Raw genomic sequence first — 25,804 nt, 5'->3', positions numbered from 1 at the left:
GGGGAGAGGCCGCGTTTCCGTGGGAGTGCTGTCAGGCAGCGCGGCGGGCAGCCCGCCCCTCACGGCCCGCGGGGCCTCGCGCGAGGCCCCGGGCGGGAGGCGCGGGGCTCATGGCGGAGCGGGCCGGCGGGGAGCCCGCCTAGGCCGCGCCGCCATCCGCCGCCATCCGCCGCCGCCCGCCGCCATCCGCACGGTAGGGCCGCTCCCGGCGCGTCCCTGGGCCGGGGGGGGCGCGGTGCGGGCCGCCATTTCGGGGGCGGGGGGCGGCAGCGGGGAGACAGCGCTGAGGGAGGCCGGGGGGGGGGCGCCGGGGTGAGGCCGGGGGGGGCTGCGCCCTGCGGGGTTACTTCAGTAAATGTCCCTGTGTACAGCTCTAGGCTCGGCCCGGCCGAGGCGTGAGGCGACGCCGCCATGTTCCTGTACAACCTGACGCTGCAGCGCGCCACGGGCATCAGCTATGCCATCCACGGCAACTTCTCAGGTAGCTGCGCCGGGGGAAGGGGCTGCGGGGCCCGGGCTGCCCTCGGCACCCGCACGGCTGCGGCCCGTGGTTGTCGCCTCCTCTGGGGCGTGCGGCGGGAGCCTGCGGGAGGGTGCAGGGAAGTTTGGTTGCCCGCGATATAACGGGGCGTTTCGTTCGCTTCCGTCCTCACCCCGATGCTCCAGCGTCGTTGTTAGCGGTGAACAAGTCCCTGTGCGCTTAATTGGTGATTCCAGCAGCAAATAAATGCCAAGGAGGTGTTGCTATGGTTGTCTTGGGTGTGCGGCTGGGACCTGTGGAAGATGAGGGGAAGTTTGGTTGTCCACGACACGGCGGGGGGGTTTGTTCTCTTCCAGCTCCTTACCTGCCATCGAAGTTTCCCTTCTGTAAATGGGAAAGTTACCAAAAAAATCTCTCTCATGCCCCCCAGCACTGCAGGGCTGGGCAGTAAGTTCTTAAGCAAAGGGCAGTAGTAATGAAAAGGCACTAACGTGGTAAGCGGGAACCAAGTTGGCGTGATAATAATTGCTGTATAAATCGATAAAATAAATATATCAAAATGAGTAAAAGCTTTTGTAAAGATTAATCAAAGATTAATTCCAGGAGCTGGACTCAATCCTTGTGGGTCCCTTCTAACTCGGGGCATTCTGTGATTCTGTGGTCATCACCCAGGTGTTCCAGCATCGTTGTTAGTGGTGAACACATCACTTTACATTCTTTTTTAGTAATTATAGTAGTAAATAAATGCCAAGGAGGTGCTGTTATTGTCATTCTGTTCTCATCTTATTCTCATTACCAAGAAGCTTTTACCACAAAGCGCCCGGGAGCGCTCTCACGCTGTGCTGCCGCTCACTCCTTTGCATTCTGGGCCCCGCAGGAACCAAGCAGCAAGAAATCGTCGTGTCCCGGGGCAAGATCCTGGAGCTGCTGCGCCCGGACCCCAACACGGGGAAGGTGCACACGCTGCTGACGGTGGAGGTGTTCGGGGTCATCCGCTCGCTCATGGCCTTCCGCCTGACGGGCGGCACCAAGGACTACATCGTGGTGGGCAGCGACTCGGGGCGCATCGTCATCCTGGAGTACCAGCCCTCCAAGAACGTCTTCGAGAAGATCCACCAGGAGACCTTCGGCAAGAGCGGCTGCCGCAGGATCGTGCCCGGGCAGTACCTGGCCGTGGACCCGAAGGGCCGCGCGGTCATGATCAGTAAGTCAGCGGGGGTCGGGTCCTTCTGCTTCGCGTTCCTGTCCCGGGGCTGGCAGCTTCGAAGCGAGCCCCTGCCAGGTGTAGTCGGGGTGTTTGTTCTCAGGAAGCTTGTTAGGCGCATCAGGGAGAGTGCAGGCACGCGGGCTGCTTCCTTGACGCTGCACAACTTAATTGCCCCACAGCAGTTTGGGAAGGCAGCTTGCCTCACGGTGAGCAGACAGAGCCCTGGCACGCGCTATCTAGGAGAAACACTGGGGCCTCCAGTAGGTCCTACAGCCTGAAATGATGCTGTGAATTCATGTCTCTTCTCCGAGATGAGTTCTGAGGACAACCGGATGCGTTTCTGATCAGGCTTTGCAGGCAGCAGGAGCCTGGGGTGGGCTTCTTGGGTTTTTTTTGATAGGATTTACCGTCAGCTGTCTCAGTTCCTTGGTCAGCTGGCTGGTGTCACTAACGGTTGTGCTTCTGCAGCCAAAGGGACAGCGAGCTCGTGGTGTGAGTGAACACTTTGCGTGAGCTCCCTCTGCCCACGTGGTGCCGACAGGGGAGCGAGCACGGGGCTGGGCAGGCCCAAAGAGCAGCGTTAGGCGTCAGGGAGCTGGCGGCTCTGCTGTGGCTTGAGCCTGAGGCACTGAAAATTAAATGTTTGGTGTTAATTAGAGGCACGGGGTGCCCGCAGCAGCGGAAATAACGCTGACACCTTGTCACAAAGTTCGTCTGTGTAGGGGAAGGTGGGCATGAGGGGCTTTGTGGCCCAGCACTGCCCCGCCGCCCTCCCGTTTCAGGCGCTATCGAGAAGCAGAAGCTGGTGTACATCCTGAACAGGGATGCCGCCGCCCGCCTCACCATCTCCTCCCCGCTGGAGGCGCACAAGGCCAATACCTTGGTCTACCACGTGGTGGGAGTCGACGTGGGGTTTGAGAACCCGATGTTTGCCTGCCTGGAGATGGATTACGAGGTGAGAAGAACCCGGTTGCCCTTTGCTATCCTTAATGCTTCATTTCTCTTCTGCCCTTTCCCTTTACCTGCCCGTGAAGGCAGGGAGCGCTGCCTGCCTTTGCTGTCCCAGGGAATTTCTGTCTCAAACTCACCTGCTTCTGGTCGAGCCTCCGGTCAGAACTGGGATTCTGTTCTGTCTCGGTGCTTCTGCTCAGGGTCTCGCTGTTCAGCTGCAAACGGGCACGTTTGCTTCCTCTGAACCTTTTTTTGTGCGTTGTCTTTGGGACTTCAGCGCTTCGGAATGCTTCCGCCAAAAGCATTCTGCCATCGGTGGCTTGAAAGAATTTAAAATCTGAAATTTGTGGTTTGTTTCAGGAAGCAGACAACGATCCAACGGGGGAAGCAGCAGCCAACACACAGCAGACGTTGACGTTTTACGAGCTGGACCTGGGTTTGAACCACGTTGTTAGGAAATACAGCGAGCCCCTGGAAGAGCACGGCAACTTCCTAATAACAGGTGCCGGCCACCGGGCTGCCTTAGGTCCAGGGGGTTATGAGGGCAGTAGTCTGAGCCACCGGCGTAAATTAAGTGGGAGTTGGGTTCCTGCATGGAAATATTTAGAAACGCACGGACGCAGCTGAGGTTTAAGAAGAGATGCAGAGCTCTGAGGTTTCCTTCGGGTTCTCATTGCTCAGAGCCACGAGATGTTAAAATTAGGGACAGACACGAAGGGATGCAATCTGAGGTACCACACGGGTGCTGCTGTGCTCCCACGTGGGATTCCAGCAGCTAACGCGCACGCGAGGGTCTCTAAACGCAAGGAGGGAAGCGAAGCGAGCCCCTTGGCCGGGGGGAACGGCCGCGCTGCGGGGCCCTCCCCAGGAGCAGCAGAAGCTGAGGAGGGGCAGCGCGCGCTGTTCTTGCCCCGCCGCTGGGTCCGAGCGCTGCTGCCCGCCCACGGGGCTCGATAGCAGCCTTCTAAAGGCGTGCTCAGAGGACGAAGGAAGGGTCAGAAAGCCTCTGGGAGATTTTATGGCAATGAGCAAACGTGCCAGTGACCCAAGGGTCAGCCTCAGCTGATGTGCTGCTGGTATTTGGGGCATGGCGTGGCTTTCTAGGCAGTGAGATGTGAAGGATAAAACAGGCATTTTGTCCGAAGTCACATCTTTTTCTCCTTCCTAATCCCTCGGTTCAGTGTCTCTTTCTCCTCAGTCAGAGCAGACTCATATTTAGGGTTACTCAGAGCAATGGGACCTGTGCTGTCCTAAAGAAAACTAAACTACTTTACAGGCAGCGAGTCAGACCCGTGGCAAGGACTCTTTAGGGTGACGTTTTTTTGTTGTGTTTCAGTTCCTGGCGGTTCTGATGGCCCCAGCGGGGTGCTGATCTGCTCAGAGAACTACATCACGTACAAAAACTTCGGTGACCAGCCTGACATCAGATGCCCAATTCCCAGAAGACGGGTGAGAGCTCCGGGATTCCTCCCTTACCCTTTTTTTGAGATATTTCTTGTCGGTGCTGAACGTGTGTGCAGCGTCTGCCTGCGTCGGGAGGATTTAAAGCAGGGAAGGAGGGTTGCAGTCTGCCAGCCTGTTGTCTCCCTTGCACGTGGGGCCGTGGGGGTGTGCGCAGCCTGAAGGGATGAGTTTGGTTCATGTCTCTTCTCTGAGACTCGTGCTGCAGACACCACAAAGGCTCTGATCAGGCAGCGCTGGCAGCGTGAGAGGATGACTGCAGACGGTGAGGCACGCTTGCTGCTGTGGGTGTGGGTGAATTCGGCAGCAGCTCTGTCGTATCTTCAGCTGCTCCATCCTCTGCCGCCTCCTCCTCCTCCTCCTCCGCTGCAGGTTCTGGCAGAGCTCTGAGCACCTGCCAAAGCTCGGTGCTGCTCGTGGGATGCAGCCCTTGGCTCTGACAAGTGAGGGTCCTCCAGGAGGAGGGGGAAAGGGGCAGGAGGGGGAGCGCTGAGGCACAGTGCCTGAGGGATGTATTTCCTGCGGGGGGGGGATGTGCCAGCTGTGACGGGGCGTGGGCTTTGTGCTGAAAACCTGTCCCCGTGCGGTCAGGTCTAGGGCGCCCGTGAGGTGGGAGCGCTGCAGGCAGTGGCGCCACACGTGTGCTTGCTCTGAGTCTCCCAGCAGTGACCCTGCGTGCTCTCTCGGCAGAACGACTTGGACGACCCGGAGAGGGGCATGATCTTTGTCTGCTCCGCCACACACAAGACCAAGTCCATGTTCTTCTTCCTGGCCCAGACGGAGCAGGGAGACATCTTCAAAATCACTCTGGAGACCGATGAAGACATGGTGAGCACCGTGGCAGGACAACACAAAGCGCTCGTCGCCACAGAGTCCTCGGTTCATCGTTCTGCCTGATTCTCTAAACAGACAAATGCTTAATGTTTTGGGTTTAGCTCTGGTGGCGCGCGGTCTGCGTGCCTTGTAACAGCTGCACCCATGGCCGTAACGGCTCCTTGCTCGTACAGAGGCAGCGCGAGGTATACAAAGCTGTTGTGTACACGCCGCAGTCGGTCTCGTTGCCACTTGAGATAGCCACCTTGGTGCAGCCGGTCTGAGAGTGGAAATAAACCTGAACTGAGGAGGCTTGCTGCTGCCTGCCCTGGTGCTTCTCAGTGAAGAGATCGCTGCTGCACTGAATCGCGTGCTTGGTGCTTGTTTTTTTCTGAGTGTATGTCAAATATTAGCTCCACCTGCATCTAAACACATCAAATTCAGCACAAAGAGTGAGCGCGCAGCATCTGTAAGTGGCTCGAGATTCTTCTTGAGTGCTTTACCGAGGGGTGCTGTGACCGTGCCGGGTGCAGACGTTTGCTCAGGACAGTTGTGCGCTTGTGGAGGACGGCTGGTGTGCAGTGATGTGCAAACTGAGCCAGTTCCCTCTTCCTTTTAGGCAGATAACTTTCACATCTGCCTTTGTTTTTTTCTAAAATGACTCAGTGCTTCAGAAGCCAGGAAGCCTCAGGATGAAGCAGAAGGCCTGGCTTTTTTATTGAGAGACCTGTATGGCTTTAGTACGCTGCAAGCACAGTCACGTCTTCGTCTGCTTTCAGGTGACGGAGATTCGGCTGAAGTACTTCGACACCGTTCCTGTGGCTGCTGCCATGTGCGTGCTGAAGACGGGCTTTCTCTTTGTGGCTTCTGAATTTGGAAACCAGTGAGTAAACAATTGCACATCAGCATTTTTCCCCTGAAACAGCCTGTTTCTGTTCAGGACTGCAAGCCGACCCTTGACCTTACTGAACATAAAAAGACAATCTCTGTTTTAATGAGTGGATTAATGCTTTGTTCACATGGCTTGAGCAGAACAATTGGGTTAGGCTATGACTGAACGGGGAATTTTCTTGTTGTTGAACCCAGATTAAATACTGTAGGGCAGAGGACAGAAGATAACATGTTGCTGCAACAGGTTTTGGAAGAACTGCGCACTTAGGGTTCGTGTAGGATCAGTCATGTCCCGATGGATGAATTATCTTTTGGTTAATTTGGTTGATTTTCACTGAACTTGCACGCGTAGTACAGTGTCTCAAAACCTGATGGCGTGCTCGGGAGTAGGTAGGGTTTTTTTGTCAGTAACTGTGTGGCCCGCTTCTTAATACAATCATTTTTGAGGGCTTCCTCTTCTTGTATTTGGGGTTCAGGAATATTCCAAAGATTGGAAGAAGGCTTTGGAGGTGGCTTTACAGCGGTATGCTCACAGAAATGGAGGCTCGTGCTCTTCTGACTGCATCTGCGGAGTCAGCCACCCGGGGGAGCTCCCTCTGGTTTACCAGAGCGGCTGAAGTCAGTTTTGTAAAGCAAGCTTTTGAGGAAGCCATGTTCGTTTGCACATGTTAAAAATAGGAATTGAATTGGCCTGTCCTTCTGGATTTATTTTCTCCTCTGAAGTTTAACTTGATCTTTGTGTTATTTAGACCCATAAAATGGAACAGAGAGTGAGGTTAGAAGTAACGAGGTGAGAGTACTCCAATAAAACACGGCACTGCAGAGCTGCAGTCTTATCGTTGGCCCTGCTTGTGGCCTCAGCTGCCAGTGCTTTGGCTCTACCATGAGCATCTCTGAGGCAAAACACCGAAACCCTGCGATACCTTGTCAGGGACAGCTGCAGATGAGGAGACCTCGATTTAATTTATTCATTTAGCAGCCATCAGATTCCCTTGTAACGTGTTCTTGTCACCAAGGAAACGATCCCTAAGGCTACATTTTAACGGCTGTGAGATAGGGAAGGATTTCCTCCACCCTGCTGCCCGGTGTTTGGCTGTGCCTGACTTGGAGCAGCCCGTGCTTTGTGCTCAGCGTCCTCTTGCTCTCTGTCTCAGCTACCTGTACCAGATAGCTCACCTGGGCGACGACGACGAGGAGCCCGAGTTCTCTTCTGCCATGCCCCTGGAGGAAGGAGATACGTTCTTCTTCCAGCCACGGCCCCTCAAGAACCTGGTGCTGGTGGATGAGTTGGACAGTTTGTCGCCTATTCTGTGTTGTCAGGTGCGTTGCCGTCAGCAAGCTCCCTCCCACTCATAAATCTTTCTCACTTGGAGGAATTCATTGTGGAGGCATGATTTTTTTTCCCTCTGCTTTTCTGCAGAGTATTTGCGTGTAAGCAGAGTCACCAGAGCTACGTTATCCTAGCTTTCCAGAAATTCTGTGCCACAATAAATGCTGGTAGAAAAGCAGGCCTGCTAAATCCTCGGCCAGCTGCCCGAGACTGGCACCCAGTCTGACAGGTTTTGATTGCCGTGGTGATAAATTCACATCGGGACGTACGGTGTCGGCCAGCAGTCCCGTGCCGGTCCTCTCTTGACCATTAGACCGGTTCTCGTCCCCTCTGCAGAGGGGTTGGGTAAAATCGGACAGTGTTTCAGGGCAGCAGATGGCACACCCTGTGGCATCCTCACAGTTTGTAGTGGCTGAAGAAAGCATTAAAGCAGTAGCACGGTGTACAGAGCTCGGTTTTATTTCCTCTTCCTGCGGGTGATTTGACACAGTTCCTCCCCGCAGATCGCGGATCTGGCCAACGAGGACACCCCCCAGCTGTACGTGGCCTGTGGCCGGGGGCCCCGCTCGTCTCTGAGGGTTCTGAGGCATGGGCTTGAGGTAAGACTTCAGCTCCTCAGAAACACGGCGGGAGGCAGCGGGAGATGACCTGAGGACTGAGGGTGCCGTGAGGAGGGGGCTCTCCTTTCGCTGTAGTCTGGAAGGCAGGCTAAAACTCAAGGCTTGTGCCTCGGAAGTAGGAGGGCCGCGCTGTTCGCTCTCCCAGCCTCAAAGGCTTTTTGTTCCGTTGACTCCGCACCACCTGCATTTTGTCTCCCCTAACACGCGAGTGTCTCGAGCTGGAGCTCTCGCAGCGTCCCTGCCAGCTGCTGCTGCTCTCGGCGCCGGGGGCGGGTGACCCCGTGTAAAAGCTGGTCAGCTGGAGCCCTCGTGTTGCGACAGCGCTGCTCCGCGTGCTCTGCCCCCTTGCACATCTGGCACGGGGGGAGCATCAGAGCTGGGAATTTGGTAGTTTTCCTGCCCAGTTGTGGGAAAGCTTAAAGGCTGATTGTTACAGTAAGTAATCCCCCGGTAAGTCCGAACATCTGTTATCAAAAGAACCTGGTCTCCGTTTCCCCCTAGGTGTCCGAAATGGCCGTCTCGGAGCTGCCCGGTAACCCCAACGCTGTGTGGACCGTGAGGAGGCACGTTGAAGGTACGCGGTGTCCTCCTAAAGCACGGGGAGGTGATGACATGCTGTGGGGTTCTTTTGCTGGTTTTTGGGGGGTCTTTTGTCCGAGGAGGTAGGAAGGGTGCAGCACGGTGGCTGCGTGCTGTCCCTGAAACTCAGTTTGAATCGGCAAATTGTACGTGGAAGCCCCCCTAGGACTGTCACGCTTCCCTGTGACAAAGAAACACCTGCCCACGGCCCGCTGTGCTGCACCTCCAGAATTCTTCTCGCCCTTTCCACCTTCCACGAGTTCTTGCTCTGACATCAGGAGGCAGCAGCACTGCTGTGTGCTGGAGCACGCTCGCTGTTCTTCGGAGGTGTTGACAACTGCAGGAATCAGCTCTTTGCGAGGCAGCAGGATGCGAATTACGGAACAAAGCAGATAAATGGGCAGCAGTATTTGTGTTTTATTACTTCCCTCCGTGCCTGTCTGTAAAGAAAACAGCCTGTTTGGGCTGGGACGCGCTGCCTATTCAAAACCCCAGCGGGATGTAGGGTGCTTGCGCGTTCCAGGAAGTCCAATCATTGAAATTGTCAAAATGTATGAGCTTGTGGGTTTGCTCGTATTTTTTTAACCTGCTCCAAAATGATGGATTTGCCTTGCGAAAGTATAGGAGGAAATGTCAGCCCTCGTGCTGCCTCTCTTGGGGGTGAGAACGGAGGTCCTCAGAAATTCCAAGCATGCCTGAAATGAAACTAGTCGGGGCGCTGGTGTGTCTCCGTGGCTGTTCCTGAGGCAGTGCACGTCTCGCAGAGACTTGCTGTGGTTTTATGCTCTGGGTATAGAAATGGCAGGTGTTGCAGCAGAGACCCCATCCTCCTGTGCTGGTATCTCGATTTTAAGCAGTGTTGGAGTAGCGTGTCTTCCAGGGAGCCTGTGGGGGTGTCCGGCGTTGCTGTGGGATTTTCCTTGCCACCTGAGACCTGCCTTCAATTCCTGTATGTGTGTTCTGAGGCTCGGGTACTGCCCGAGCAGCGTGGAAGGGACCCTGTGCGGGAAATGCCTGCGCGTTTCCCAGAAATGAAAGGGGTCAGAAGGAAAATATTTCCACGGTTCATATCAAACCCATGTGATTTTCTTTAAAAGAGGCATTCCAGTTTGCTCGTGCTCCTGCCTTCCAGAATAGGAGCTGGTAACGTTGTTTGCCTTGGAGAGATCGAGACTTCCGACATGACCTTACAGTTTTAAAACCTTTTCTGGTGGGGTTCCAGAGGAGCACTTTGACTTCCAGGGGACGGGGGACCATCGCTAACCTACATAAAGCAGCCCGGTCTTGCTTCTGCCTCTTTTTCCTCTTACCAGATTTTCTGAGTTTCAGCATAAAGATCTCGATGACTCCAAAAATGCCAGGAGCTGTTGGCAGCCGTGCCACTTTTTAAATAGTTTACCTTTCCGTAAAAGCAATCACCAAGCCACGACTCTTTGAGTTCACACAATTTCTGTGGGTTTTAATCAGACCGCAGGGCCCTTTCAGACACCTGTCTGATCCCGAAGCTGCACGGGTGCTGGTGTGAGTGCTCAGTTTGCGGGCGGGCTGCCTGGCGCTGCCTCGGTGCCGCGGCGAGCGCGTGCTGCAGGGCCTCAGAGACCTGTGCGGGTGGCAGCCTTCGGAGCAGTGCTAACCCTGGCTGGTACGTGGTGATGCACACTACCAATACCAAGCCTCTTTTTTTCTTCCACAGGTGGCTGGTGGTGGAGGTGCTGATCACCACAGGTGTGTACCTACTGCTAGGGGCTCCTGAGCAGGCCCACAGATTAACCACCCGCAGTCCCAAAGCCACGGGGCTCCCTTTCCGCTGAGCTTTTCAGTGCATGAGTTCTGGAAGCTGTCGTGTAGCTGGAGATTGGTGCCTTTGGGCTTCAGTAGCTGAGGAGTAGAAGGCGTCTCCCGTTCCTTCTCAGGCTCTTTGGGGGGCAGAATAATTGACTGTCTGCAGAATGGTGTTCTGCCTAAAATCAGGTGTGCGTTCGAGAGGTGTTCTCGGCTCCCGAGCTGCTTTTTTTGTTTCCCCCTCAGAGAAGACAACCAATAATTCCTGAGGCACCCGTAGGCGTTGCTGGCGTGGGACTGCCCTGCGGTCCTGGCACCTGCCTGCCGTCAGACAGGGGAGCAGAGGGCTTTGCACCAATCTCTGGGTTATTTACAGCTGGGTATTGAGGGCTGGGAGCTCAGGGCTGCGCGCTGGGCCGTGGAGGCAGCTGCCAGCTCCTGCACACACGGCGCAGCGCGGTGAGTCAGTGCTGCAGGAGTAAACGGGAGCCTAGGGAGATGTGCTGGCATCCCCCGGGTGTTCCAAGTGAGAGTAGCCCTGAACCTCCTCCCCGCTTGTCTCTGCCCGCTGAGCTGTGTGTGTTTGTGCAAACCCAAACGCCGCGGGTCTGGGCGCGTGAAATGCCCGTGTCGGGCGCGGGCTGGCTCACGGTGATGGAACTCCAGGGGCCGAACCAAACTGAATTCCTGGCAAGTCCCAAAAAGGGCAGCGGCACGGCGTTCCTGGACGGAAGCGAGACGTTTTCCTAACTGGCGTGCATGGGGCTGCGGGAAGCGTGTACGGAGGGCACAGGAGAACGAGTGCAGCTGTGGCTCCTCGGGCAGTGAAGCGTCTGTCGCTAGCTGAAAGGGGCGAGCTGGAGCAATGAGGGCAGCAGTAACCATCCCTGCAGCCTTGTGTCTGCACACAGTAACGCCTGTCTGCCCGAGGCTGGGCAGCCCGGTGCTGTGCTTGGGGTTGTACGGAGCTGAGTGGTTATCTTGTCAAGATAGAAGGCTCTGTTCTTCAGCTGAGAGTACTTCTCAGTGTGCCCCGGGGATTTAGCCTTCTTAATTTCAGCTAGGTAGTCTTCTGAAGCAAAACCGTATCGAGTCCGGATGAATGCGTCCTACTCGCTGACTTCACTCCGGTAAATCAAAGCTTTTATTCCCAAAGCCTCAGCAGAGAGGCCCGAAGCGACACTCCCGGACTGGGAGCAGAAGTGCATTTGTCGCCATTACTGACGCAGGATTAACGATGCGCGCCGGTGTAGCTGAAGCAGTGAAAACAAAGAGCTAGAAGCCTTGGGAGGCAGGAATGAATTTTGTTTGGAGTAGGACTAAGGGAATCTGTTTGGCTTTCTTCATCCTGCTCCAGCCCACGTGGGTGAGCCTCCAGCTGGAGCACGGAGGTTTGTCATGAGAATGACGGCCCCAGGGGAAGGAGCAGCTCTCGAGTTTGGAAAGCAGCGTTGGTCTTTGCAATGGAATTTTTAGAACATCCTGTCTACAGGATATTTATGAATTAAAGGGCAGTGAACTGCTAGGATCACTAGTTAAAGCAGTCGAGGAATTCTTGCAGGCTTCTGGTGTTCCAGCAATGCATGCAAGTTTCAGGAGAAGCCGTGTTTTAGAGCAGAAAGCAAGCGGTGTGCGGCAGCGCACATCTCACCGGACCCCTACCATCCCCTGGTAGTGGCAGAGGAATTCTGCGAGGATCTGTTTCTGCCTGCAGGCTCCGTTCTTGTTTCCTGGCTGTCCCGCGTGGATCTGCTTCCCTCGGGGCCTGGGGGCGCGCTGCAGGTCCTGGCCGCGACCGCTAAGGGAGCAGTGCTGGAGCCGTGCCGCGGGGCAGTGCTGGGGCTGCTTCAGCTGCACAAAGCTCCTCCGGCTCCGTCGGAGCCTGCGCGCCAGATGTGCAGAGAAAAATGAAGTGTTCTTCACTTGCATATTTTCAGCCGCGTGTCAGAGCTGGGTAGTAGACGTGACACAGCAGATTTGGCAACACCTTCCTCTGAGCAGGGTGGGTAGGAAAAAGATGCGTTCCTGGAGCCTTTGGTTCGGTTACCAGCTTAAAGGCAACCGAACTAGGCTGCGTGTTGCCTGCTGGCATCCCGTACTCGTCCTGGTGGGAGCTCTCTGTTCTCTTTCCGTGCCTCGAGATGCGTTGGTTGCTTCTCCGTGTCTCCCACGGGTGCTAACCCTGGTGAAACTGCTCGGGGGCACAGCTGGGACAGCTCTCGCTCCCCTTCACCTGCTAATTCATGTGATTTGGTGCCTGAGCTTGGGGTGGAATTGGGTACAGTGGGTTAAATGGATTTCTCCTCTTGGAGAAACGGCACGTGCATGACAACAGCACCAGGAGCTCCTCTGAGGCAATCTCACTCCTCCGCTGAGGCTCCTGGCTCCGTTTCCCAGCCGGCTTCGTTGCTGCTGTTATGTTCGTTACTCTGTTTTAACGAGGCTCTCCCCTCCCCTCTTTACTGCCTCTCTTGCTGCAGAACGCAGACGTGCAGCAGCAGGCTGGGGCTTTCCATCTGCACGCTGCCCCTGCCCCGTTTCCCACGAAGTTTCCCTATTTCCGTGTGAGCCGTTCAGACTGTTTTTGTTAGCATAGCTTCTCCCTGTCCAAGCTACTGGACTCCCCAAGCTGTTCCCTCTGGGAGAAGCCAGCGCTGGACACGATGGCCGCAGTGCTGTCACCAGCACCAGCAGAAGTAAAGGTCAACTCTTGCTCTGTCTTAAAGACGGAATTTTCTCGTCCTGGGAGCCCGTCTGGGTGGCAGTGCGAGCGGAAGGCAGCTGAGCTGCTGGGTGCAGGTAGAGCGGGCCAGCCCTGAGCTCACCTGCTGGCCTAAATGTCCCTAAGCGTTTGTGTGCAGCCTGTTATCGTGGGGACACTGGGCAGAGGTGGGGTTCGCGAACTCCTGCTCACAGCATCCACGGTGCGGTTTCTGCAGACAGGTTCCGTGGTTCAGGTTGTTGGCGTTGGGCCTCGCTGGGCGTTAAACCTGGGTTCAGCTCCTTGCGTGGGGTGGGGCAAGGGTCTTAAAAACTGCAGGCCCTGTGCCGTCCTTGGCAGGCAGTAGGGTTGCCGGAATGCCAGCAAAGAAGTCAGTTCATCACGAACTGACTCCGTATAGAGATCGTCGCTCCGTCCCGGCTCGGCCTGGCGTTCCTCAGAGCCCAGCAGCGGACGGCTTTTGCTCTGCATGCCCTGGGATGAACTTGCGCAGCACTGCCAGCAGACGTAATTATCGCTGGAGTTCTGCTGAAGAGTAACTGCTAGACGTCCATCAGGCTGTGAATTTGGATGGGAAGCCTTGCATTTATTTAATCAAGTCTTTTTTTTCCCCCTCCTGTCTCCCTTGCTCAGATGAATTTGACGCCTATATCATCGTGTCCTTCGTAAATGCCACGCTGGTGCTGTCCATCGGAGAGACCGTAGAAGAAGTGACTGACTCGGGGTTCCTGGGTACGACGCCCACCTTGTCCTGCTCCCTGCTGGGGGACGATGCTTTGGTGCAGGTAAAGGACAGCTCCTGGCACCTCTGCGGCTCCTTCTCTCTTTTATCCTGCTAGTTAAACTGGGCAAGCTGAAAATGCTCCTCAGCTCCCTCAGTGCATGCTCAGTGGTTTCTTGCTGTAGTTCAGAGATAAAATGCTTCCAGCTGCGAGTGGCGTTGTCCTAGTCCGGCCTCTGGCACCTAGGGCAGTGCTGCCGGGGTGATGCTTGCTTGTGTCGGAATTGCAGGTGAGGCGAAAGTTGGGAATCCAGGAATTAACGTGACCTTCTGTCCTTCAGGTGTACCCGGATGGGATCCGGCACATCCGAGCAGATAAAAGGGTAAACGAGTGGAAGACGCCCGGGAAGAAAACCATCGTCAAGTGCGCTGTGAACCAGAGGCAGGTGGTGATAGCGCTGACCGGAGGAGAGCTGGTTTACTTCGAGATGGACCCGGTACGTGTGGTGTTAACCTGCTGAGGGAGGCTGGAAGGGCACGGCAGAGCGTGGGGCGCCTGCCCCAGAGCAAACCTGCTGTTCTGGCCCTTGGAGTTGGCAGTGAAACAAGGCTGTGCAGAAATGGTTTAAAAAATAATAATAATTCAAAGCAATATCTTCAAAATAAATTTAAAACCAGGTGGGGGAAGGGTCTGGAGAGAGATTTTGGTGCTGGTCCGCCCCGTTGCCCGGTTAATAAATAAACTTTGTGCCTCTTGTGCTTCTCAGTCGGGACAGCTGAACGAGTACACGGAGCGGAAGGAGATGTCGGCCGATGTGGTGTGCATGAGCTTGGCCAACGTTCCGCCCGGCGAGCAGCGCTCCCGCTTCCTCGCCGTCGGGCTGGTGGACAACACTGTCAGGATTATTTCCCTCGATCCTTCGGTGAGCAGCGGCTCTGGCTTCGCCTCTTGTTGGCTCGGAGCGTTCAGAAGGGAGCTCGGGAGCCGTGTCCCGGGGATGTCAGGAAGGAATAACTTTAACTGGTGTGGCTTCTCTGCCGAGCTGAGAGGAAGCGTGGCCCTCGATCCCAGCCTGAAACAGATTCCTTTCTTTTATCTGGTCTTGCTCAGGCCTGGCCATTTACGAGATAAGATATAAAAGGTTTTTTTGTTCTCCTCTCTTCTCACTGTTTGTATCTGTGGTAAAAGCAAACCCATTCTGCAAGTGCGTTTAGCAGCTGAGCAGCAGCATCATTCCTCTGCCTGTGACAGACGAGTGTTCAGAGCTCGTCTTCCACAGACCGCAGGGTTGTTGCCACTCCTTGCTTGCCACAATCCATCGTGCCTGTGTCTGTTGTGACTTTTTTTTTCCTTTTTTCCCCCTCTGCCTCCCACAGGACTGCTTGCAGCCGCTGAGCATGCAGGCCCTCCCCGCGCAGCCCGAGTCGCTGTGCATCGTGGAGATGGGCGGCACGGAGAAGCAGGACGAGCTGGGCGAGCGGGGCTCCATCGGCTTCCTCTACCTCAACATCGGCCTGCAGGTGAGCGGGGAGCTCGCCGTGTGGCGGGGCACAAGTGCGAGTTTCCCCCTGCATTCCCAGACCCGAGGCTAGGCAGGAGACAGCACATTCCCCCCAGACTTCGCACGGGACAAGTTGTACTCTTCCCCTTCCAGAAGGAGGGCAAGCTCTGCAAATTTCTGGGTGAAATGTTGTTGGTCATTTCTCCAGAAACTGCCTGGAGGGCAGGGTATCAAAGGAAGTGACTGCCCACAACCGCAGGCTCTGCTCTAATAACTCTGCTCCTGCACGGTTTTTGTTGCATCCAGTTCTGACTCTGTGATCCTTGACCAAAAGATGTTGTTTTGACAATTCAACATGTGGTAAAAATAACCAGAGCAGTCTCAAGTGATGTCAGAAGGCAAACTTAAGCAGCGTGGGCTTTGGGGGGAGAATGCTTTGTACTGAGAGGGATTAGGAAACTGAGTCAGTCCTCAAGCGTTTCAAGGCTATGTGATGTACCAAAAATCTGGTCAATGTTTTTTGCTTTTGCTTTTTTTTTTTGATAGTAATTCCTTTCTGCCTCTTGGGAGTGTGCAGGAACTAGGGTTTGTGATACTAAGAGCCAATTTAGGTAGAGACTGGTTGCAGGAGGGGTTGTATCAGGAGCTAGGAAAACAAAAGCCTGGTTCTTCAGAAATTCTGTCTTGAGCAATACGGGGCTGTGGCTGGTTACTCTGTGTCTGTAATCGTGGTCTGACTGTCTGGTTTCCTGCTGCCAAGAACGGTGTGCTGCTGCGAACCGTGCTGGACCCCGTGACGGGTGATCTCTCCGACACCAGGACCAGGTACCTGGGCTCGCGGCCTGTGAAGCTCTTCCGGGTCCGGATGCAGGGCCAGGAGGCGGTGAGTGGGGCGAGCTCTGCGAGGGGGGCGGGCCCAGTCCCTCGTCCAGCTTCCCCGTTGTCCTTACTGATGGGCAGGGCAGGGGGGCCTCCTGGCAGGGACCCTCTGGGTGAGGGTGGGAAGCAGAACGGCTTTGTTACGGAGCTGCCTGGCTCGCAGCACGCTCCTTCCACAAACACCTTTGTTCCTGTCACTATTCTCCATACCCTTGGGAATTAACGTGTAGTGCTGCCCTGCCTTGCCTGAAAGGGAGTCATCCAGCCACAGGCTGTGTTTGCAGCTTGCCTGGAAAGCCCTGCACGGATTTCGTGGCACGGAGACGCTGAAAAAGCTTGTCCTGCCTGCCTCAGTGGACAGCCCGAGGGAGCCCCGTGCTCCTGGGCCGCTCGGTGCAGGTCGTGCTCATCTCCCGCACCAGTATAGAGCGGCACAGCCAGGGGCTACGATGTTAATGTGCACAGCTAGAGGAAAATATTTGTAGGATTTGGCTCGCAGGGAAGAACTTGTTTCATCGGAAGTGCCGTTTTAGCCCTTCTGATGTGACACTGGGGAGATCTGCCACCCCCTGCCTGACTCATTTTTGGATGACACCTTCAGGGTTGAGAAATTCTGCCGGGCAGCGCAGGGGGCTGGAGCTGGGGATCCAAGCTCTGCTGTCATGTTGTGGTGCACGGGGTGGGTCTGACTTGTCCCTGCCGGCCTCCCAGCTGTAACTCAGAGAGCAGCTCGAGCAACCGAGCACCTTCTGCATCAACACCAGCCTTGGTTTCTTGTCTGACAGCCTGGGGAGGAAAAACCACGCTCGGGGACAGCTGGTGTGTGGCTTGGAGCAGCCTCAGGGCAACTCCAGCTCTTGCTGGTCGGGCAGAAAGGAAAATGGGGCTGCTGTTGGGTTAGCCAGGTGTGGGAAGCTGAGGAGTTACAAGTCCGTCTGCTTCCTTTGTTTCCCTTAGCGTAATTGATTGGAAGTGGGCTACTGATTTTATTTATTTTTATGTTTTTTAAGTAACTGTCACTTAGATTCCAAAGCAGAGCTACAGCACTTGGAGGGTGATGGAGCTACAGTGTATAGTTCTTTTGTAAGACCTGTTCCCACTAGAACATTCTGGTTTGTTTGTTTTTTTTTTAAGATATGAAAGTATTAGTTGATCTTGGGTATTACAGATAAAATTTTCTTTATTGTACCTCAGTTTGAGTGTCCATTGTCTTGACGGCTCCTCTTCGTGCCGTACACGGTTCCCAGACACCGCTGCCTCTTGAAAGCAAGCGGTGTTTCTGAAGGTGTGCTCTGAGCTGGGCAGAGCCCACCCACAGGAATTTATTCCATTTTTCCAGCCGCGGGGGTCCGTCGCCGCGCTGTTCGTTCACCTACACCCCTTCCTGGTGCACAGAAGGAGCTCACCTCCGTCCCCGGGCGTGCCCAACTCGCTGCCTTCTGCCTCTTGCAGGTGCTGGCCATGTCGAGCCGCTCCTGGCTCAGCTACTCCTACCAGTCGCGTTTCCACCTGACTCCCCTGTCCTACGAGACCCTGGAGTTCGCCTCCGGTTTTGCCTCTGAGCAGTGCCCCGAGGGCATTGTGGCCATCTCCACAAACACGCTGAGGTAAGAACTGGGGGGATGCCAGAAGGGCCTTCGGAAGGAAAGGGGTAAAGTGACTCAGCTTCATTTTCAAGGTTTTTTTTTGAGGTTATTTGATTATGGGTCATGATTTGGTAGAAACACTTGTTTGTGTTTCCGAAAGCAAACAGAACAGAAGGGTGCTTATGTCAAAAAGAAACAGGGTGCGGTGCGCTTCTCCGGTTGGTGCCTTGTAGCTTTTTGAAATAACAAATGTGATTCGGGTAATCCTTAAATTCACCGCTCCTTGCCGAGGGAGGTTGTTGATAACTGAGAGCCTGTTGTGCATTAGGACCGTCCGGCTTGTGACCTGAACTGGCTGCTTTGCAGAAACCAGGGCACGTCATCTGAGCAGTCAGCGGCACGACAGGCCTGGGGTTGTTGTGTTTTTAAATCGGGGATTAAATCGATATGAAAATAACGAGGGAGCACAAATTCGGGAGCTCTGCTTCATGCACTTGAACAGGCACTTTCTTCATATCGGTCCCCGCTGAGATTGCAGCATTCATTGCTTTTAAAGGAGCCATTCTTTCTGGGGAGACTTGTGGCTTTCAGTCACGAAATGCCAGAAGAACTGGCATTTCAGCTGGCAAGCTGCAGAAGAAAGGCTGGCTGGTCAGGCTTTGGCAGTTTTCATACAGTTGTAACCAGAGCATCTCTGAGGAGTGTCAGAATGACCCTCCTCCCATGGGACAGCCGCTGTCGGGTTGTGTTGACCACCTCTCACATCTTTGTCCCCCAGGATTTTGGCGCTGGAGAAGCTGGGGGCAGTCTTCAACCAGGTCGCCTTCCCCTTGCAGTACACACCCCGCAAATTCGTCATTCACCCCGAGAGCAACAACCTGATCATCATCGAGACGGACCACAACGCGTACACCGAGGCCACCAAGGCGCAGAGGAAGCAGCAGATGGCCGAGGTAGGCAGGGTGGCAGACAGGTGGCACACGCGTCCCTTCCCTGGGGACAACTCCTGCTGAAACCCTCGCCTCTCGGCGGTCCCAGCTGCTGCCGCCCGCTCCTTTCCGTGCTCTGTACGGACACAGGCGCTGAAGGGAGTGGAAATCTGCCTCGAAACGTGAATGTCAGCAGGATGCAGTGCTCCCCAGCGCTCCTCTCCTTGCGTGTTGTTATGACAAGCTCTAAACCCTTCTCAGGAGAGTCCTGCTTGCGTAACGCCGTTCCTTGGGTTCTCTGTGAGAATGTTTGGCTTTCAGTGGGTTTTCATCTTCAGTTTGCTCAATGTTGTTTCCAGAGCTGTTGCTCTGGAGAAACAGCTCCCCAGACAGCTGCCCCTCAGGCCGGGAAGAGCTGACAGTGTGCTCTGAGACCTGCTGGGGGAACGAGCCCAGGACAGATGGCAGCTTCGCAATTCAAAGGCTTTTAGGTCTTCCCAGGTGGAACCTTGCTCTGGAGTACTTGGGCCGGGGGTCAGGGGGTGTATTGTGCGCACAGCGCCGGCAGGTCTGTGAGGAAATGCTCTGAGCTGGTTTTTCCCCTTCCTTTAACGTGCCCTAGGAAATGGTGGAGGCTGCGGGCGAAGATGAGCGGGAGCTGGCCGCGGAGATGGCCGCAGCCTTCCTGAACGAGAACCTGCCAGAGTCCATCTTCGGTGCTCCCAAGGCAGGGAACGGGCAGTGGGCCTCTGTTATCAGGGTGATGAACCCCATCCAGGGAAACACCTTGGATCTGGTCCAGCTAGAGCAGAACGAAGCCGCCTTCAGGTAAGAAGCAGTGCCAGGCGCAGCAAAAATCCCTGCTGCTGCTGAGTCTTTGGTGGGGGTTTTTATTTTTTCATCCTTTTCCTCAACTGTTAACTACTGCGAGGTGAAGTCCAGGCGCAGCGTGTTATCAGGAGGCCAGGTGAATTCCCGGAAGGGATTGCCACGTGCTCAAAGCTTTTGTCTTGCCTTTCCTTCCCATCCCACCCCGGTCTGTCTGTCTGCACTTGACACCGGGAGCTGGTGCAGCTCTCCAAATTAATTCGCTGGGCCCTGGTGCTTAAAGAACAACATGGGGATGGAAGTGAGAGATAAGAGAGCTGGGAACACGAGAACATCCTGCGCCCGCTTGCTTCCCCTTCTCGTCCAGATAAACGAGCGGAGATGGGAAGGGAAGCGCCGGAGGGATGCGGGGAAGGCAGCGCAGAGCCTCAGCAGGTGGAGCGGGGTTGGGTCGTGCTCGCCCAGAAGCTCTGTCCTGTTTGTCCAGAATTCCCAGCCTGGCTGAGCTAGGCACCAGGCAGGAAATAACAGTGGAAGGGGAGGAAGATTACACGTGCGGTCTAAATTGGCACAGTCTTTGGAAAAGAGCTTTGAGTGGGGCTTTGCATGTGGCTAAAGTCTGCGAGAGCATAAAAGGGGTGCTCTGGGCATGTGAGACAGCTGTGGCGCATCTTTTTGATGGGAGAGCAAGGGAATCTGCTCCAAACATGACCGCAGGGAGGAAAACTGACCTCTGGAAGTGAAACCTCGCTGCGGGAGGGCTGGGCTGACCTGTGCAGGCACAAGCTGTGCTGCGGGTGGGTTTGTGTCGCAACGGCGCTGAGCCCCAGTGTCTCGTCCCCCGCAGCGTGGCCGTGTGCCGCTTCTCCAACACGGGCGAGGACTGGTACGTGCTAGTGGGGGTGGCCAAGGACCTGATCCTGAACCCGCGCTCGGTTGCTGGGGGATTCGTCTACACCTACAAGCTGGTGAACAGCGGCGAGAAGCTGGAGTTCCTGCACAAGGTGAGGGGGGAGAGAGAGCAGCCTCTGGGTGCCCTGAGCGTAGCCGTAACATCGCAGCACCGCCTCAGATCATCATGCGGGTGTTACACACTGGAAACAGTTTCCAAGAAAACAAGCCACCTCCCCCCAAAATCACATGGGGCGTCTTCTGCCGAGCTGAGGACACAGCGCAGGCCTCCCGGGATTCCCGGTCCTTTGCCTCTAGCTGTCTTATCTAATTGGCGGACAGGAAAGGAGTGGTTTTTTCCTTGCCCCCACTGAGCAGGGGAGAGAGCAGCTCTGTTTCTGCCTCAGCACGAGCTCAGGGAGCTGCTCTTGGCGCTCGTTTATGAAATGAACTCACACAGGTCGCCCTGGCGCCGAGGCGCTCGGCCCGGTGCTGGCCGCACGAAGCTGTCACCGCGCTTCTTGGCTGCCTGTAGGAAGCGCTGGTTGCCCAGGGGACAGCTTGGCTGGCAGGCCTCGGGGGCTTTAGCAAGGGTTTCTGCAGGGCTGTGTTAAACCAAATTGTGTTCTTCCAAGTGCTTCCAGCACGACCAGGGTTTGAACACGTGGGAAGGGAAATTGGGGCTTCCTTCACATCCCTGGTCCTGGTGCCGCGGGTGGTTCTGTTCTGGAGCACGGCCCTCTGGTGCCACCAAGCACCCCCTTCGGAGCTGATGGTGTGAAACAACTTCTCGTAGCCAAGGCATCCGAGCTAGGAACGCTAACTGGAAGCTCCCTCTGGGTAGTTTCAGGCAAAGCATCAGATCTTTCTGTTGAGGATAAAAGCGACACGAAGAGCAGAGGCAGCAGGACCTTGTCTTCTGTGCCGCCTGCCCTCGGCTGGGGCGCTGTCAGTAGTGCCCAGAGCTGCGTTAGCACCCGTGTGGCTGTGCTGGCGTTGGGAGGGTGCCCTTGTCCCCCACTTGTTTAAAAAGATTGTGGTCAGCTGTTGAAAGCCTTGGTGCGTGCCAGCGAGTTTCTGCCAGGCCGTAGCCGAGTCCCTCCTGAGGCTCGGCGTAAGCGCAGCTCTGCCGGTGGGGATCTCACGGCCTTCCTCTTCCTCTTCCGTCCCTCTCTAGACCCCCGTGGAGGAGGTTCCTGCAGCCATCGCCCCCTTCCAAGGACGAGTCCTGATCGGGGTTGGGAAGCTGCTGCGTGTGTACGACCTGGGCAAGAAGAAGCTGCTTCGGAAGTGTGAGAATAAGGTACTGGCTCCTGTTCTTCACCACGGCTGCTTGCACTGCGGGCAAAGCAAGGCTTTAGCTGCTGCTGCTGCAGCCCCCAGCGTGCCCCGGGACTTGAGAGCTGGGCCTGGGCCTCCCGGTCCACCCAGGGCAGCCTCAGCAGCTCTGCCCGTGCCGGCTCGGTGCTGTTCACCGACGTGTGCAGGAGCTGCAAATGCGAGAGGTCCCGTGCAGATACGGCGTGACAGCTGCTGGGGGCGGTTCCTTAAGTGGCTGGGGACAGAAGCTGGGTGTGTACGAGCACCTCTGCAGATGGCTGGAGCACCGAAAAGGGGATTTTTCTCTCAAAGTATTTCTTGGACTTTTAAAGGCACAGGATCAATGGGCCTTCTTGTTCCGCATCTCTGGGATTTGAAGAAAAATTTCGGAGCGTGGTTTTCTAACTGTTAATTGCCTGCTCCTCCTCCTCCTCCTGCTCCTCTCATGCTGGTTGCAGAACCCGTGCCAGGTGCTGGCTGCTGCACAGCCAAACGCAGCAAGCTGGGAACTTGTAGGGGAATGGCTTTTTGTTATGTTTGTTCTTCCTTTGTTGTTTTTTTTTTTCTTTTTCTTCTCTGCTGAGCATGACTTGCATGAGAAATCGAAGCTGTCCTTCAGGGCTACAGCAGTGAGGGGAAGCCCTGCTGCTGACGTCTGGTTTGCTGATGGCGCTGCTTCTCTGGGTGCTGGTCTTGCATCCATTCGCAGCCCGCTAAGTGAAAAACGTTGCCTTGCAAGGGCCCTGCGTTGGCTGCGTGTTCGGCTTGGGGCTGCAGCGTACCCCAAGTATGACAGGTGGCCTTGCAGGAGACGCTGAGAACCGGGCAGCCGGCCCTGGTTCACAGAGGGAAACGCTCTCAGGTGGAGCAGGATGGAGCTGATGGCACCTGGCTGGGTTATACTTCCCTGGTGGAGGCACTCAGCTGTTGTCCTCCCTCCCCCCGCAGCACATCGCCAACTACATCTGCGGGATCCAGACCATCGGGCACAGAGTGATCGTGTCGGACGTCCAGGAGAGCTTCATCTGGGTGCGCTACAAAAGGAACGAGAACCAGCTCATCATCTTCGCCGACGACACCTACCCGCGGTGGGTCACCACAGCCACCCTCCTGGACTACGACACCGTGGCCGGAGCCGACAAATTCGGCAACATCTGCGTGGTGAGTGTGCCTCGGAGAGGTTGGGGCTTTCTGAACACGGATGTCTTTTTCCTTAAAACACCCATGATTTGTCTTAAAGGAATGAGAATCTGTGCTCAGCTGGAGGCAACGCCCTGTGCCATTCCCTTGTTTTTTACGGGGCGCTGGCTGTCGTCACGGCGGCCGGCTGCAGTTTATCAGTTTAAGCTAAAGCAAACAAGTTAAAGGATCATCGGGTCAAAACCCACTGCGCTTCTGAAGCATCCGATGACTTTACCTTAAAACTGCCCCAGAAATTGCCGTAAGCCTTAAAACGATGCTTGGTCTCGTGGGCCCTTTCGCAGCCACTTGTGTCGGGGTGATCACTCTCGCTTTCCCTGCCCGGACCTCAGCACCAGCGCTAGCTTTCTCTGTCACTTCCTCCGAGAGATGGTGTAGTCAGTGCCGACACTTCCCTGCTTGGCTGGCCTTCGGCCGGGGAGGAGGAGAGAGCAGGCAGTCTGTCTGCCAGAGCTTTCATCTCTGAAGCGTGCTCGGGCGCTTCGCAGCGCAGAGTGCGGCGAGTGTCGGACGTTACACCCGCAGGATTTGGCCACCGCACGCAAATTAATGCTCTTGGTGCCCCTGCCCCGAGCTGGGCTCATTAGGGGCACCCGCCTTCAGAGCAGCCCTGCCTCCCGGCGTGGTCTGCACGTGCCAGGCAGAGCCTGCTCGAGGTCTTGCCCGCGTTTTTGGGCCATCAGTCTTAATAACACGGTTGCCATTTAACCCTGGAGCCCCTGCTGGAGGGGACAAATTGATGATTTTACAGTAAGCGTAAAGCTGTTCTTGTAGAGCCCACCCGGGCGGCCTGTTCAGAGCCCCAAAGGCTTTCCCCACGCACCACTTCTCTGCACCTCGCTGACCCTTCCCTGCTCTCCCGACACAGGTGAGGCTGCCTCCCAACACCAACGACGAGGTAGACGAGGACCCCACAGGCAACAAAGCTCTCTGGGACCGGGGGCTCCTTAACGGGGCGTCGCAGAAGGTAAGGCTTCGTGGGAGGAGGACGTGCTGCTTGCTGTGGAGCCAGTCCTGCTCCTCCACGCCCGCTGTGCTGCGCTGGTGGGATTTCAGCATCGTTGGGAGCCAAATCCTGCCTCTGCCCATTGGGTCGTGCTGGGTGGAAGCCGCACACTTGTTTTCTTTCCTCCTCGACCTTGTTACATCCCTTTGCCCAGCTCGAGGGTAGCTGAGTGGCATGCTGAGCTGTCATCTGCTCGCAGGTGCAGGGCGCGTCCCCTCAGAAGGCGGTCTCGGAACTCGCGGGTGGTGGGATCTGTTCGTGTTCCTCTGCCTTTGATGCTTTCATACGAGCTGAACGCATGTGCTGCTGTGCTCGACTTGCAGGCCGAAGTGATCATGAACTACCACGTGGGAGAGACGGTGCTCTCGCTGCAGAAGACCACGCTGATCCCTGGAGGCTCTGAATCTCTCGTCTACACCACCTTGTCGGGGGGGATAGGGATCTTGGTCCCCTTCACTTCCCACGAGGTAAGCGCGCCCTGTCGTCATGCCGCTTTCTGTGCTCTCGCCTCTGTGAACGTGCTGCATCCCTGAGGTACCTCCAGGGCTCTGCGGGGCTGCAGGAGAGCCTGTGGCTGCAGGACAGCTCGGGCGCAAGGGGGAGGAGAGGGAGCTCGATAACCCCTCCTGCTGCGCTGGGCTCGTCAAGAGTTCCAAGCTTTTCTTGTCCCGCTGCTGCTGTAAATCCCTCCTGTGTCTGAGGGGGGTTGCCCAGCATTGTGCAGGGCTGTGTAGCCTGCCAGTGCTGGTGCTTCACGTCCCGGAGGCAGCGTTCTTCGCTGCATCTGTCGGGGCCTCCTGGAGCAGCGTGAGGGGGTGACGACCACCAAAACCGGGCCACTGACCACCAGAGCTGGGCCACCATCAGCCCTGGCCGAGCCTGGTGGCAGCAGCGGTTCCTGGCTGGTGCCGTAAGCGCGCGATGATCCGTGCTCTTTTCCTCTCCTCAGGACCACGACTTCTTCCAGCACGTGGAGATGCACTTGAGGTCGGAGCACCCCCCTCTCTGCGGGCGGGACCACCTCAGTTTCCGCTCCTACTACTTCCCGGTGAAGGTGGGTCCGGGTGCGGGGCCCATTGCCACATTTCGGGGGCTGCTCGGGGACTTTGCGCCAGCAGGTCCTGGCCTCTCCTCGGTGGAGGAGAGGTTTGTGAACCAGTACTGGTGTGGTGAGTGTGGTGGCGACCAAAACTGGTGCTTGAGGAGCTCTGGGACCAGGGAGCTCTGGGAGCGAGCCCTTTGCTGCCGCTTTCCCCGCTCAGGCAGGGCTTGGTGCCCTCACACCCTGTCGCTTCACCTCCCTCCTCCTTGTTCCCCCAGAACGTGATCGACGGGGACCTGTGCGAGCAGTTCAACTCGATGGAGCCCAACAAGCAGAAGAACGTGGCCGAGGAGCTGGACCGGACGCCCCCCGAGGTGTCCAAGAAGCTGGAGGACATCCGCACGCGCTACGCCTTCTGAGCGGGAGCAGGGCTCGCTGCGCTCCGGGGGCGCTCTCCCGAGCACGCGGGGAGGGAGGAATGTGTGCGGGGTTGTTTTGATTTTGGTTTTCTTTTTGAACAGTGGTTCGTTCCCCTCGGGTTATGTTCCAAAGTACCACGATCCCACTGAGTATCAGCCATGAGGCCTCCCTGTGCACCCCACTGCTCCTGTGAGGGCTCGTGGTTTGGCTGCCCGTCGGCGCCGTCCCCTGGGGGAAGCACCCCAGGGAGGACGCGCCGCCCTTCAGGGGGTTGTGCCCTGGCCCCTCCAGCTGCACCCTTGTAGGACGGGAGGTTTTTGTGCAAATTCCCTGATTTTTGGAAAAGGGAGCAGCTGCGGCGTGGCTCAGGACTCACGGGGGCCGTGGGTGGCTGCCCCAGGGGCTGCGTGGCCGTTTCGCTCTTGGGTGCTCCCTCCCGAAGGGCGAGGGGGTTTTGGCCTCGCTGTTTTTGCCTGTTTTCTCTGTAAATAGAGTTTTGTACAATGTCGGCTCTCGGGGGCGGGGAGGAGCAGGGCCCGGCTCCGGGCCTTGATGCGTTTCATAACCCCTTTGGCAGGAGCCGCGGCTGCGTGCCGTGCCCGAGCAGCACATGCAGGACGCAATAAAAGCCTGGTTTTTAACC

The 25,804-nt window shown here is 56.3% G+C and overlaps 1 protein-coding gene across 1 annotated transcript; it reads left to right on the top strand.

Moving 5' to 3' along the window:
- Positions 1 to 33: 33 nt before the first annotated feature.
- On the top strand, positions 34 to 25,804 carry SF3B3 (splicing factor 3b subunit 3). Its single transcript, XM_067004708.1, has 26 exons — positions 34 to 193; positions 372 to 481; positions 1,359 to 1,685; positions 2,471 to 2,643; positions 3,000 to 3,141; positions 3,976 to 4,088; positions 4,791 to 4,928; positions 5,693 to 5,796; positions 6,959 to 7,124; positions 7,638 to 7,733; positions 8,256 to 8,328; positions 13,471 to 13,622; positions 13,900 to 14,055; positions 14,326 to 14,481; positions 14,936 to 15,079; positions 15,821 to 15,943; positions 17,392 to 17,546; positions 18,304 to 18,478; positions 19,077 to 19,282; positions 20,130 to 20,286; positions 21,351 to 21,476; positions 22,442 to 22,654; positions 23,562 to 23,660; positions 24,023 to 24,166; positions 24,649 to 24,753; positions 25,020 to 25,804. The coding sequence occupies exons 2-26, from the start codon at positions 412 to 414 to the stop codon at positions 25,158 to 25,160; spliced, it is 3,654 nt and encodes a 1,217-aa protein (XP_066860809.1). The 5' UTR covers positions 34 to 193; positions 372 to 411; the 3' UTR covers positions 25,161 to 25,804.

Source organism: Anser cygnoides, chromosome 12, assembly GCF_040182565.1.
Source record: "Anser cygnoides isolate HZ-2024a breed goose chromosome 12, Taihu_goose_T2T_genome, whole genome shotgun sequence".
Classification (NCBI taxonomy): domain Eukaryota; kingdom Metazoa; phylum Chordata; class Aves; order Anseriformes; family Anatidae; genus Anser; species Anser cygnoides.
This window is presented reverse-complemented; position numbering and strand designations above follow the sequence as displayed.